Raw genomic sequence first — 14,897 nt, 5'->3', positions numbered from 1 at the left:
TTAAATATTAGAAATAAGATTAAACTAATTAAGCTCAAGCAAATATGAGTGCAATTAATTTAAAATTTTAATTATTTAATTTGCTTGATGAATTAATCATTCAATAATGCAATTTTATAAGAGATTTCATGTAATAATCTAATGTAATTAGTAATAACATGGATATATATTAGTACAAAAAAGTTTTATATTTAATAATTGTTTTTGAAAATAATTAGGTACTTCGTTTTTGGTAACTGCTACATAAAGTACCTAAAGCTATTACTTATAATATTACTTTTACTATCTTGACTGTTGAATTGATATAAAAAGGATTGATATATCAAGGTGATCCAGTTATAATTTCTTATTCACAACATACATTAATGCAAATTACATACTTAATTTTTAGAGTAGTTGACGGCAACACCATGAATACATAAAGCTATTACTTCTTATATTACCATTACTATCTAGACTTAATATAAAAAGATCTTACGTGAACAGTTCACACAATGTATACACAAATTACTGTGCACACTGCGAAATGTACAATTCTGGACTTAATATGTAACACATATTTTATTGTAAAACTTGGAAAGTGATATTGGCAATATACTAATATCATTAATATATATTTATTATGTAGATTAGCTACAATATGACTTCTACAGCCTGCAAGAGTCACTAAATCCTTTAAGATCTTTACAATATATCATTTGTTTGTATTAGCCACCGTTCATACAGGCGGCATCCCTGCTCGGTTGCTCGGTGACGTGTATGACATGGTGGGTTTCAAGTTTGCACGTTGTTTAAATCATCAGCAACATTTTATAATTTCGAAAAATATCTATGTCTAGTTTATTTAACCTTATACGTGCCATAGATGATATAGCTATTGCAGAAGTAAAAATTTCATCCTAGGTATACCTGCTTGTACAGATATTTATGTAAAAATAATGCCATTTGATTTTATTTTATATGTGAGTACTCTATTTTACCTCAGAAGTAAACGTAAATTTCCAAATGTATAAGCTACCTATAACATTTTTTTTTATGCTTATTCCAGGCCATTTAGACTCATCGTGGCTTAGCCCCCCCCCCTCCCTAAGACTTGAAAAAGCTCACTCAAAATAAATTATTAAATTCTCTCTTAAAATATTAACCAATCTTTAAAAATTAAACTGTATTTCTTATTTTTTTTTATGGAATAAATGAATAGTTTAATTTTTATTTAAACTTTTTTTATATTGTCTATGATAATTAATATGGTAAATATCATAAGCTGTAGGTATGCTTCTATTCATTTTAAGGAAACAATTTATGTCGGTATAATACAAATTATTTTGTATTTGGTAAGATTATTACACATAATTTTACAGTATACCTATCTCGTTTAAACGAGTTTTGTTGATTTATGCTTTTGATTTAACGAATTTCGGTATAACAAACTTTCGATATACCGAACTTTTTTCTCAGTCCCTTGAAATTTGTTATATCGCGAGTTGACTGTATTATGTTAATATTTCTTTTAAAAGATTACTGATTAGGTACTCATTAATTGTTTGTTATTTGTTATTTAATAGGTAATTTATTTTATTTGATGTATAAATCATTCGAAATATTTTTATTTTATAATCTTTTAAATATTGTATCTACCTATTCTACCTATATTAAGTAAAACTTGTAAAGTCTACTTCTAAAAATAATAATTATTATTTACATATCGTTAAAATATTAGGTATTAGGAAAGATAATATTTTATTTTGGGGATATATTGTAATATATAATATAAAGGTATATAAAGGTATTAAGCAAAAAATATTATTGTTAATGTTCGAAAATTATAATATAAATATTAAAAAATAAGGTATAATTAAATACTTGAGTACATAAATAATTTATTTTGTTTGTACGATTTTTTTTTTTTGATTTTTTAAGTGAACATAATATATGGGGATGTGGGGGCTACAGCCCCCTCAAAATTTCAGCCCTAGTTGCGCAACTGTGCATAATATGGGTTAAATAATAATTGTATGTGATATTCCTGCATAGATATTATTGTTAGCACCCGAATTACCAGAACCCGAATAAAACATTCTGATTAACCCGAAACACGAATAATTTTATTTAATAATCTTCACGTGATAGGTATATAATTTTGTATGTATTTTATGTGTTTAGTTCAATTTCTAAGTTAATTTTTTGTTTAATAATAACAATATTTGGACATTTCCCTAAACAATTAAAAATTCAAAAAAAAAATTATAAAAATAGCGGGCAAGTGGGTGTCGCTTTGCTGTACTACTGTAGATTACAAGTGGATCATTGTAATGGGTTGAGTTAAATTTGAATTCAATGATAATATTATAATATCATTGTATAAGAAAAACGATTCTGAAGACGATCAATCAGCCTATGATATTACTAAGTATATTTGATGATATTATTGTGAATAAAGCAATTTATATTTAACCTATTTACGTGTAACTTTGTTTTAAATTTTTAATCCTTAGCCATAAAAGTTGAAAATTTTATAAATTTATAACTACTAAATAATTTGTAAATTTTCAATTTGATAAATTTCGTCAAAATTTGAAATTTAAATGCTTATAAAAAAAAAATTCTGATTAAATATTTTAATATTATTCAAATGCTATTGTAAAAATATATTAGTTGTCTTATGTTAAATTTTCATGTTTTTTTACCTAACAAATAAAATCGTATTGACATTCATACAAAATAAAACTAAATAATTTGAAACTGGAAATGTCCATAAACAGTTCAAAACAAATCAAATTTTTTTGAAAATAGTATCGTGTATAGGAAATACTAATATAAACAACCAGTGAAAATATCATGTATGTACGGTTATAAGTTTTAGTGTTAAACCAAAAACCAAAATGGATTTTGCATAAAAATTCCCGTTTTTCCCCAATTTTTATATTGTTTTTCCCTGCACTTTTGAAAACTATTGGGAATTTTAAACTTTCCCCAATGCACAAACTATATTCAATTTCTCATGAACAAGATACTGCATGTTGAAGAAAATTGAATCAGTCTTAAGCCCCAAACGGTGATGATGACACAAAAAAAAATTAGAAATTAAAAAACACACACATCATTGTAAAATTAATGCATTCATCGGTCCGCTCAGAATCTGAAATTATGTTTTTCCTGAACTACTAACACCCGTAATAACCAATAGGTAGATACTAACCTGAATATTAACTGTTATTAACATCCAAACGTTTGTTTAAATTTTATATTCTGGTGTTCAAAAACCCGAATACATACAGCACCAAAACCCGAATAAATCATTGTGTTCGACGTCACCAAATAGCTCCTTTTATGGATATTGATAACTATCTACTCGAACGTAATCTAACATGCTAATTATACTCCTACATAATCATATGATGTTACGATTATTATAAGGTATATCTTAGTCCGTGCTTATACGGAACAACTTACTTTAACAAAATAAGAAAATCATTACATGAGAAATCGAATGAATATCCAATGTTGTAATAATATGAACTTCAAACACTCATAAACATTTAATTTGAGTTGCTTGTAGAAATTTTTCTTTTTTGATAACGGTAGATAATCTCATGGGAAATCTTGTATTACTTTTTCAAATCTTACACTTAAAAATAAAAAAATTATATGTGTTTCTAACTCAGAATAATTTGCACATTTTCGTGAATTTTACGTCAATATTTTAACTTTAAATGCTTATAAAAAAAAAATATGAATAGGGATTTTTAACACTTTTTATCTGTCTTTGAAACAATATATTTAGGACCCTTCTTTCAAGTTTTCAAACTTTTTACCTGACAAATAAATTGTATTGATATTTATAGAATAAAATCTAAAAATATTGTATCTACGTTCCTTTTACTTTAGAGTTACATCAATAACCAAAATCGATTTTGACGAAAATCGTTATTCCTCAATTGTATTATTTTGTATTTCCCTAAGCTTTTAAAAACTATTGGGAATTTTAAATGACCTTCTCTTTGCATCTACTAGATTCACTTTTCCATCGAAAAAGATAATTTTGAAAACTATCGAATCAGTTTTACTGTCCCATAGGCGATGACAGACACAAACATTTTAAAATTTAAAAAAAAAACGTAGATTATTGTAAAATCAATGCATCATCTAGATTGTTGATATTTTAATATTATTATTATAATAATAGTGTGTTAATAGTCGATCGTAAGTATCAATTTTGCATACACTAAACGCAAGGTCCGCCCAGAAAGACAAATAACGAAGGGCTTGAATAATTGGCCAACTCCAAAAAAAAATGTTTTCTCTTTCCACTCTAATTTCTAGATATTAAAAAAAATCTCTTAAATATAGGTATATTATGTATAAAATATTTAGCATTTAAAGTCACAGACAGCGTTTAATTAATATTATTTGCATATTATCATATTTCAATATTGTTATTTAATAATATACTTGAGAAATTTCAAGTACCAATGAATAATATTTTAAAATAACAAAAAAATTACTGAATTTGTTATTTTTTGGTTACAGAATAATCTACTTTCGTGTACTTAACCTATTTTTAAATTTTCTTTTCTTAACTATAAAAGTTGAAAACATAATACATTTTTAACTTCAAAATCATTTTTCAGTTTTCAATTTGATAAATGTTGTCAAAAATCGAAACTTAAATACTGGGAACGACAGCCATTGAAAAATATATCAGCCGCGATATAGTCTCGAAGACGGAAACGCCACGTCTGGTGTGGTGCTGTACGCCTGTACGACGCGTCATCGTCGAGAAGCGCTGCGATATCCAACAAATTGAACCCGACCAGTGTTGAGCATTAACTAGATAAATTGATTATTACCACATTATTTAAGACTCTATAGTATAAGTTATATCTGCTACACAACACTAAATGAAAAAAATTTATAAAAAGTTTTGGAATATAAATGAAATGTATTAAAACAATTAAAGACATTTTAATTCTATACTAATAACATAACTAGTTTTTTTTTATACTTCACTGCAATGTTTCTCTTTGATTAAATTTTTAAATGTAGTTTATAAATGATAAAATAATGTCTTAAAAATAATATTACAACACAATTTGTGAGCATTTATATTTATTTATGTACATAATTATGAGCAAGTAAATTAATGCTTGCCAATATGAAGTATTCAAGGTAGTTTTAGTTTTTAAAATTAAACATGCAATAAACAGGAAAATAACTTTTAATAAAGCCCATGAATAAAAAATAACCAACAAAGATTAACCAAAATAAATAACCAATAGACATTGATTGTTTTGTAGATTTTTACTTGTTCAATTTCACACTTATATTTAAATACATAATATAATAATATATTATATACTAGTATATGGAATCAAAGTATGTTATCATTAGAAGTTATTAATTTAAAAGAATTTACAATATTAAATAAAATTTGTTGTTGAACATCACTAGCATATGAAATTGGTAATACAATTATTGAATGCTATGCGATGATTATTTATTTAGTCGTATCAAATCTTCAGTAGATAATATCAGTATTACACACTAATATCCTCTTGGACCAGCTGGAGGACCTAAATAATAATTTTTGTATGTAGAAAAAATGTTGATCAGTTTTAATATACAACACTACTTACCTCTCATCATAGGTGGAGGACCACACATGTTATTGGCTGGCATTCTTGATGGTCCACCTTGACCCATACCATGCAATGGTGGCATATCAGCTAAGATATAATTAAAATATTATTAAATACATGATTGATTTAATGACATGTACCTAATAATGTATATTTAAATATATGCATACCCATCATGCCTGGTGGAGGAGCCATCATTGGTAAATCTCTTATTGGTGGTTGAGCCATTGCAGCTGGCGAAGGACCTCCAACACCTCTCACTGGTCCTTGTAAGCCTATAGGTATAAATAAAATAAAACAACTTAGACCTCTAAAATAAATAAAAAGAATTTATGACACTAAAATACTTTGTGAATACTTATAAATAATAATCATATATATTAACAAAAATTTAATTTCTAAAATAATTAAGTAATTTGGAAGAAAAATCAAACTTTTAAAATATATATTATGTATTATCATTCTATGACCTACAAATAGATGGTAATAATTTTAAAAAAAATTCTATTAAGTATTTTAATAGTTACATTTATAACTGTAATAGGTACTAACCAAAAGTAATATTTTATGTTCAATAAAAATAATTGCAAAAATTAAGATATTTTTGAATTAGGTAGGTACCCAAATAAAAAACAACCTATGGTTTTTTAAAAAATATAAAATTTATCTTACAAAGTTTGAAGAACAATAAATATATAATTCTAGAATATTACCAGGTGTAGCTGGTGATGGTATGGCAGGAGGCATCCCTCGTCCGGCAGCACGGCTAGATCCTGGACCACCAGCACCACCGTGTAGTGGAATTCTTGGAAAACCTTCCTCGGGTGGAGGGGGTCCTTCGATAGTTATAGATACGATATTTTGCCCACGTAATAAAATAAAACCAAGTACACGCTTTTCTACTCTTGGTTCTGCGGGTATTGTAGGTCCTTTGGCTTTTCTTTTCAGTCTACGAAATTCTTCACAGTCGGCCAAAATCAAGTTCATATGTTTATCAAAGGCTATAAAACACAAAAGTCCCATATAAAAATCAAACATCAATAATTATTTATAAAAGTTGAATAAAATACCTTTAAATGTGCCAATGAACATTCTGAAATCTTGTAAGGTGACGCGCACTCTGTAGTTGATGTGCTGCATCATCTTGTTATTCTTTGTGAAAGTCTATAAGCAGTAAAATTGTATTCATGAAATAAGAAACATTGTGTAAAGTAAACCCATTAATGCATAGAATTAAAATATTATCAAATAGAACAAGCAGCAATTGAATACATTTGTGGGTAGCTAGTATTTAGAAACGAGTAGGTCCAATAACTAAACCGGTGTAACCAATTAAAGGTCTTAAACCGTACACGGTTCGATCTACCTAGCACGACCAATTTGCAATAGCTCGAAAACATTCAATGGTTCGAATTTTTTCTTGGCCCTTGAAATGCTTGTAACTTGTTCACAACATTTTTGAGTTAGGTTTATTAATTTTAAATCCCCTTGAGATTCGATTTATCGAGACACGACAGTATTCGATTTCGAACCAATGAGCGGGGAAGCAGTACAATACGACAGTTTCCGAACGATCTGTTTGTCAAAAACCACATTAAATAGACGTCAAACGTTCAAATATAAGTCAAACAGATACGAAACGTAATAAACATTATACTATGAATTATGTAGATATTCTATGAAATTCTGTCAAAGGAAAATCTTTTACAAAGTATTGTCACACACGAGTCGTATCACGGTCAATACACAACGATAAGTCGTCGGAAAACAGAAAATTGGAAACACAAGAGTTGTGTGGTTAAAATACTCACCATTCTTGCAGGTTGTGTGTCACAGGAGTACGGGACTGAATTCGAAGCAGATTCGGAGTTTTTAAACGTACGGCTTTCGGATTAGTTTCCGACACTTTAGTATTTAACTAATACCTAACTAGTTAACATACGTGGAAACGCCGTCGGTCACGCCCAACGGGCTTGAAGTGAGGCGCGTCGGAGTTTACCGTGTGCTTAGTTATGGAAACGGATCGACATTGGCAGGGCTGCCAACGCGAGCCCACGACCAACGACAATCCACGATTGTATGGCGATGGTTCCAATTATTGAGATAATATTATTCATTTAAAAGCACAGATATATATGATAAAAATATCTGTGTATAAAAGTTGTAATAGTTGTTTTGGTTCAACGTCACGTAATTGTAACTAGTAAGTTAGAGTTGTTAGTTAGACTTATTTACACTACATTTTATACAGGTACTAACATTATTGGAATACTGTTGTAACGGATAATATCCGTGTACTAACGACGTATAGTGAACAATGAACATAGGTAGTTAAATGAGAAGTATCTTAAACAATAGCACTGTCGGGAATAGGTGAACGAACACAATAGCAATTTGGAAATAATTTCCAAATTGCAGATACATGACTATGATAAGGAGGAAGGTCAGCCGGTTTGTCATATTATTATTCGAGAGTAATATTTTAAGTTCGACAGTTTGACGTTTTATATAAAAAACCATTTCATATATATAAGACACAAATCACATATCTAGTGACAGGATATGGGGATCCATATCATATAAATATATATATACTTAAACTAGAAACTTGGTAATAGTATCTAATAAATGGTTAGCGTTTCGTGGAAACGTCGATATGACTTTTGCACGACTAGGCCGCAGGATACAGATACGACCTGACACAATATGGATAAGTAGATGGACCAGGGGGAAGGTGGGAGATCCTGGGGTCATTGAGAACTGTATCAAACGCTGTATCGTTGATTATAAATAATATAAATAATATATAAGATCGCTCACTGGTCCCTGTTTACGCGGTGCGAATTATTGGCGAAAAATTGATTCTTTGCGAAGTGCTGAATTCGAGCAGTAGTTTCTTATGAGTGACTTCAGCACTTCACAAAGAATCAATTTTTTGCCACTATTTCGCACCGGGTATAAAGGGGCTAGTGAGCGATCTTATGTTGTATTTATAATCAATGGATGTATATATATTAAGTAATGTTGTTGGTAACGTCACAAGTGAGAACTGATACCTATTATTCGAATTATAACGACTAAACCACTGACCGAAACTAAAACGCCAATAGATGGAGCTACTCATTCGCATTCAATGTTCGTTAGATTCGTTTATTTAATATTCGGTGCATGGTGTTCAAAATTAATCTTAACTTTTTCGTTGTCCAGAATAAAAATTCTGATTCGCAGCAGTATAATATTATCAGGTAGGCATCTACCTACAGTAGATCGCGGACTCCGTGCTGTTTGGACGGAAGTGTATGATTTAACTCTAAAGTATCAAAGTTATACCAAGTTTGTCGTATTCCACATATGGTGGATTAATATAATAAATTAATACAAAATTCTAACCTAACCAAACCGCACTAATATCAGATGAATAAAAAAAAACCAAATTTAACCATTTTTAGATTAGCCCGTCTCCTTCCCAGAGGTCTAATCTACATACAAACACAATTCTTAGCACTTGCTTTTTCTACACTTCCGAAAAATACAGTACGGTGGTTATAATTATGTTTATACTTTAAAAATGCTATACTTGCAAACAATTCTAATTACGAAATAGAACACAAAATCACGCTTTCGTAATTGATTAATTGTTTTTTTTTTGCTAAACTTAATAATTACCTATAATAATTATTTGAATTATTTATTGTTTGAATGTTATTTATTTTCAGCCAACGACTATTTCTTACTAAAAAAGGTATAGGTATACAATTTACACATTTTTTAAAATTAAAATTAAAATTAAAAAAAGGTGGCTAAGTGGATGTCGCTCTGCTATATAGTAGGTTACAAGTGGGTCACTGTATAATGGATAGTATTAAATTTGAATTCAATGATATAATATCACTGTATACGAAAAACGATTCTGAGTGGAGACGGTATGTCAGTCTAAGTATAAGATATATTATTATATACTTATCTATGGTATTAAAAAAAAATTGACCAATAATAGGTATTTACAATAAATTCCAAATTAATCATATCACAATATCCATTAGGTACTTATAACGTGTTATACATTAACAACAAATCGTGGTACTATCATAGACATAAAATAGTGTATTTTAGAAGTTTCAAGTACCCATGAATAATATTTTAAAATCACAACAAAATAACTAAAATAGTTATTCAGGTTTTTTAACATGTAAATTCGTCCTAATTTGAGCTTAAAATTACTATAAAAATAATCTGTGCTTATGTATTTTTTAGATTTTTTGGTAACAGAATTAACTACTTAAACACACATCATTGTAAAATCAATACATTCATCGTTCCACTCAGAATCTAATATTCACACTATATATCTTTATAAATTGTAGCCTATGTGTTATTCTGATGTATAAGCTTTAACTATTATTGCAAAGTTGCATTAAAGTCCATTCAGTAGTTTTTACGTGAAAGAGTAACAAACATACTTACAAACTATCGCGTTTATAATATTAGTAGGATAATAAAAACGTATACAATTATTGTTACCAGGCAAATTATTTAAAATAATAATTTAATAAGAATACATTTTTTTACAAAACAAACAACATGTCCCAACGAAAAAACGAATCAAGATATACCCTTATCTTAATAAAATCAATATTTCTTACCGTTATAAAAATTGTGTAAAAATCAATTGTTGTCTTTATGTCGATACACAAGAGAGCAGGAAAATAACAATACAAAACACGGAAATAATTTTAAGTTGCACAACTATGAACTTAGTTTAGACTAAACGTTATTAGATTCTGAGCAGAGCGAGGAAGCTAGTCAGTGGTTTTACAATGGGGTTTATTTTTTTTTTCATCCTGTATACGAAATTTCTACCAGAAGGAGTGCTTCAATTTCAACATATAGTACCTTATCTTTTAGCAAATTGGATCAAGATGGTACATCAAACAGGTCATTTTTCAATTTTCTCAATAGTTATTTAATACCACACGAAAAACTACCGACATATTACGAAAACCGCTAAAAATGGGATTTTAATTTCTAACGCTTTATTAATCGCCAGAGCAACGAATAAAAAATAATAATAATAATATTATAATATTGTTTCAACTAACAGGCTATAATAATTAATAATAACAATATAAAAATCCATACTGATAAACCGTCTCCGCTCAGAATCGTTTTTCTTATACAATTATATTATATCATTGAATTCAAGTTTAATACAATCCATTATATATTGACCCACTTGTAACCTACTGTACAGCAGAGTGACATCCACTTACTTGTTTTTTGTTTTCGTTATGGGTTTTTTTATAAAGTATCTTATCGATCATTAACCGATTGGTGATTTAGTTATTTTATCAAAAAATGACACATATTCATTTATTATTCTCATATATTTAAATGTCATCGATTTGATAAAATATTTTGGTTTTCTTAAATTTAAATACTATATTATGATAAAATAAAACGTTAATAATGATTTAAAACGTATGAAATGTGTATGAATAAATTATATAGATTAAATACTATCCTTTGATAAAAAATCGTTTCGACGATTATTTGTCCAGTCATTTCGTACCGTTATCAAAGCTTGCATTATATTTATTTGAATAAAATAACAATTATGTCCTTTTTGTGTAATTGCTTAATCTTCATTAAACTAATCACTAAATACCAATTATGGATAATTATGCCGAGTTACATGAAAATTAATTAATTTAATGGTTCGTTAAAATTTATTTTGCCATTAAATTACGTTTACTAAACAAATAGGCATTAACTATTGATTTAACAAATATTTAGCGATTGTTAATGCATTAGTATAATAATATAATTTTAATAATTAAAATAAATGAATAGATAATATGTATTTAATTTGGTTGTAATATAGTATTTCGATTTAAGATAACTAAAGTTTATCAAACAGGTGACATTTAAATATGAGAATTATAAAATAAATGTTATAAAATATAAATGATTAAATCTTTTATAGCAGAATTACTTTACGAAACAATTAATCGCTAAAACTCAAAAACGGCTCGACCAATTTGAATAAGATTGTTTTGTTCTGTTTATAATTGTCAAGGCAAAGTTTGTATAAAATAACATTTTAGAAAAGTCTACGGAATAAGTCAAAAAATTTCAAAAAAATCTGAGATTATCTTAGTTTTGAAGCCGATGCCATTGCACTAATATTATAAACATTGTCTTTATAATATACCTACTCTATGGACATTGGATAGACGTAGTATTTATATACCTACCTACTCAATTTATAGACAAAACCTCTACATAGCGTGTTGCTATATTGTTATTTTGTTAATTTGATTGACAGATATGACTGATTTTTAGATTCTGAGCGGAGGTATTAATGTATTGATTTTACAATGATGTAGGTTTTTTTATTCTTTTTACGTATCGTCACCTTTTAGAATAGTAAAAATGCTTATATTTTCTTTAACTGTATCTTTTTTGATTATAAAATGAATCTAATTGGTACTTCAGGGAATCAATAGTAAATATTTAAAATGATAACTCCTAATATAATGAAACTATGATATTTGAAAAAAATTAAAAATTCATAATCACAATTTTTAAATCTAATACAAGATTTCTCATAAGTTATATACTACCTTTATCAAATAAAAAATGTCTACAAGAATATCAAAATTACATTTTTATGAGCGTTTAAAGTATTTTTACAACATTGGATATTCACTAGATTTCTCATGTAGAGATTCTCTTATTTTCTTGTAATTTATAAACGAAAAACTGTAGATACATGGAAATTGCACTGAATGTTTATATTTTCATTTTCTATGAATCATTCAATTTTAAAAATATTTTGACTTGTATTGAGCAGTTTACAGACATTTCAAATTTCAAATTATTATAATATTTATAAAAGTTATTAAATTTTTTTTCTATAAATAAGTAAGTACATTTTATTAATTATTTTCTAGTTTGAAACCTGAAAAGTAAGAATCTGGATTGAAAAAATACATCAGTGGTACCAGCGTATTGACATAACACCAAAACCTAAACTAACACTAAACAACCAGTGGACTCGAGGATGATTGAAATTATCATAACCTGACCTATCACCTATGAGCTCTACAAATGTTTTAGTTTTTCCATCAGAATTCGTGTTTCAATTCAATATATTTGTGCGGGTCTTAGAATTAATTATTGCATAAACATTATGTTAGTAATATGTATTCTTTAAAATTTGTATAGTTATTTTATAAAATAATATATCTATTTATAGCGTTTACAGAGAATTTTAGCTTTCGTCTTCAAAATGCACATTAGTCTAAGTGACACTTTTTTCATCGTACATTTTTTAGATGTTTAACTTGTCAGTAACAGAAAGAGCTTTTTATTTAAATTCCTCGACAATCAGCCATAATTAAAAATTTAACTCGAACAATTTACAGTAACAGTAAATAAAATAAATTACACTTATAAGTCAATAATCATCCAAAAACTGTCGTAAACTGGGGCCATATCCGATTATGTTCCGATATCGTGCCGTGAATAGCGGTGTGCAGTGTGTCGTATCTAATCGTGAATAATACCTATCGTCTTAAAACTTTAAATTTAAAAGAAAATAGATTAAAATCATCCACATAGATGGATGTAAGATTCCTGGATCAGATTATTTTCGTATCGTTTTGTTTATTCCATTTTTAGATGACTTAATTACCGACCTTGAGTACAGATTCGATGAAAAATCAGTGTCAGTGTTTGATTTAGATATAATTTTGCCAACGTTTATTCATAATAAAGACGTTTTTAATAACCAAAAAGAAATCCAAAGTAAAATTAACAATATGGTGGCACAATTTTGTGAATTAATATCTATTAATTGGAACTTATCGGAAGACCTCGTAAAAAAATAGTTTGAAGGAGAGCTTCAATTATGGCATACATATTGGACAAATGAAAAAGAAATTCCAAAAACAGCATTAGAAGCTTTTGAAAGATGTGATTCCGAAATCTTTCCAATTATTTATAATTGTTTTCTTATACTCCTGACATTACCAGCCACTCCAGCAACTGTGGAACGAAATTTTTCTTCTCTTCGCCGACTAAAAACTTGGATGCGATCAAGAATATCCGAAGAGCGCTTAAATGGACTTGCATTACTTAATTGTTATAGAAATATTAGTATTGACTGTGAAGAAGTAATTGACGAATTTGCCAAATCTAAAAGACGAAAGGATTTTGTTCTGTGATCATTTTTTAATATTTTTCATTTTTTAACAAATTTTGTTATGTTTTATTATTAATTATTATTATTATTAATTATCTAATAATTTTATATATTTTATTGTACTGATAAACTGGGATTTAAATAATAATATTTGCCTATTAGCTTACATGGCATGTACAATGTTTTTATCAGACTTAGGCTGAAATTTTATTTAAGATGCCCCCCCCCCACCCCGTAAATATGTTCTAGATCCGCGCCTGATTATAAATATATATAGATGCTATAGGTAAGCGATACGCGTGTGTATAATAACTGACAACTGTTATTATAAAAGGGGCCGCCGCGGCGGTGTATTGTTGATATTTGAGATCAATTAGGTTAGACTTTGTCGCCTGTTAAATTGGCATTGTAAAAAGGTTATTTTATTATATTTAATGTATACGCTCCGGGGGATGATATTTTTATTGTGTGCCCGCCACCCGTGCGTGTGTATTTATGTTTGCGTAACAATATAATATTATATTCACCGGCCCCAACGCCCAACGGCCCCCTCCGGTGACAATACGCGTCGGTGGCTATAGTGTGTGTACTTCCAGCTCTACCGCATTAACATAATGTCTGCTTTGTTATATTTACAGAATCACAACACAATAATAAACCTATAGGTTATATTACACCTTATACTCCGTCGATTTGTAATTTTTTTTGTCTTCTTGGCTCCTGTATTTAGTCCCGTTTTACAAAAGTTTATATTAAACATGGCCGTATTTTTTTTTTTGGAGGGGGGTTGCACTGGCTACAACTGCCCCAGGCTCTTTACTTCCCAATTTAAGCCGTAAGCTTTTCTTGCTTTTCTTGCGGGCTGATCGTACACGCTTCCGGTCAGTGGTACCTTGTGCCCTCGACGGGATAGTTGAGAGTCCCTATAAATCGGTAGCCGAGGCTTGTCAGCGCATTAATTCCAACTCATGACGCTTACTGATATAAGTAGATCGGGAAATATGGGTTGCCCTGGGAGTCTCCTTTACAAGGCGGGGGGCCTGCTCCCGAAA

At 28.7% G+C, this 14,897-nt stretch overlaps 1 protein-coding gene across 1 annotated transcript in view; it reads right to left on the bottom strand.

The window, feature by feature from the left end:
• Positions 1-5,483: 5,483 nt before the first annotated feature.
• LOC100164247 (small nuclear ribonucleoprotein-associated protein B-like) overlaps positions 5,484-14,897 on the bottom strand; it is a 12,305-nt gene continuing 2,891 nt past the window's right edge. The window contains exons 2-6 of the mRNA XM_029485324.1: positions 6,710-6,803; positions 6,353-6,640; positions 5,810-5,914; positions 5,637-5,726; positions 5,484-5,573 (exon numbers count right to left, since the gene is read on the bottom strand). Coding sequence (XP_029341184.1) covers positions 5,545-5,573; positions 5,637-5,726; positions 5,810-5,914; positions 6,353-6,640; positions 6,710-6,803 — 606 coding nt within the window. The 3' untranslated portion in view covers positions 5,484-5,544. The remainder of the gene's footprint in view (positions 5,574-5,636; positions 5,727-5,809; positions 5,915-6,352; positions 6,641-6,709; positions 6,804-14,897) is intronic.

The sequence above is a fragment of the Acyrthosiphon pisum genome, chromosome X (assembly GCF_005508785.2).
Source record: "Acyrthosiphon pisum isolate AL4f chromosome X, pea_aphid_22Mar2018_4r6ur, whole genome shotgun sequence".
NCBI lineage: Eukaryota > Metazoa > Arthropoda > Insecta > Hemiptera > Aphididae > Acyrthosiphon > Acyrthosiphon pisum.
Note: the sequence above shows the minus strand (reverse complement) of the source record. Positions and strands in the feature narration are given on the sequence as shown.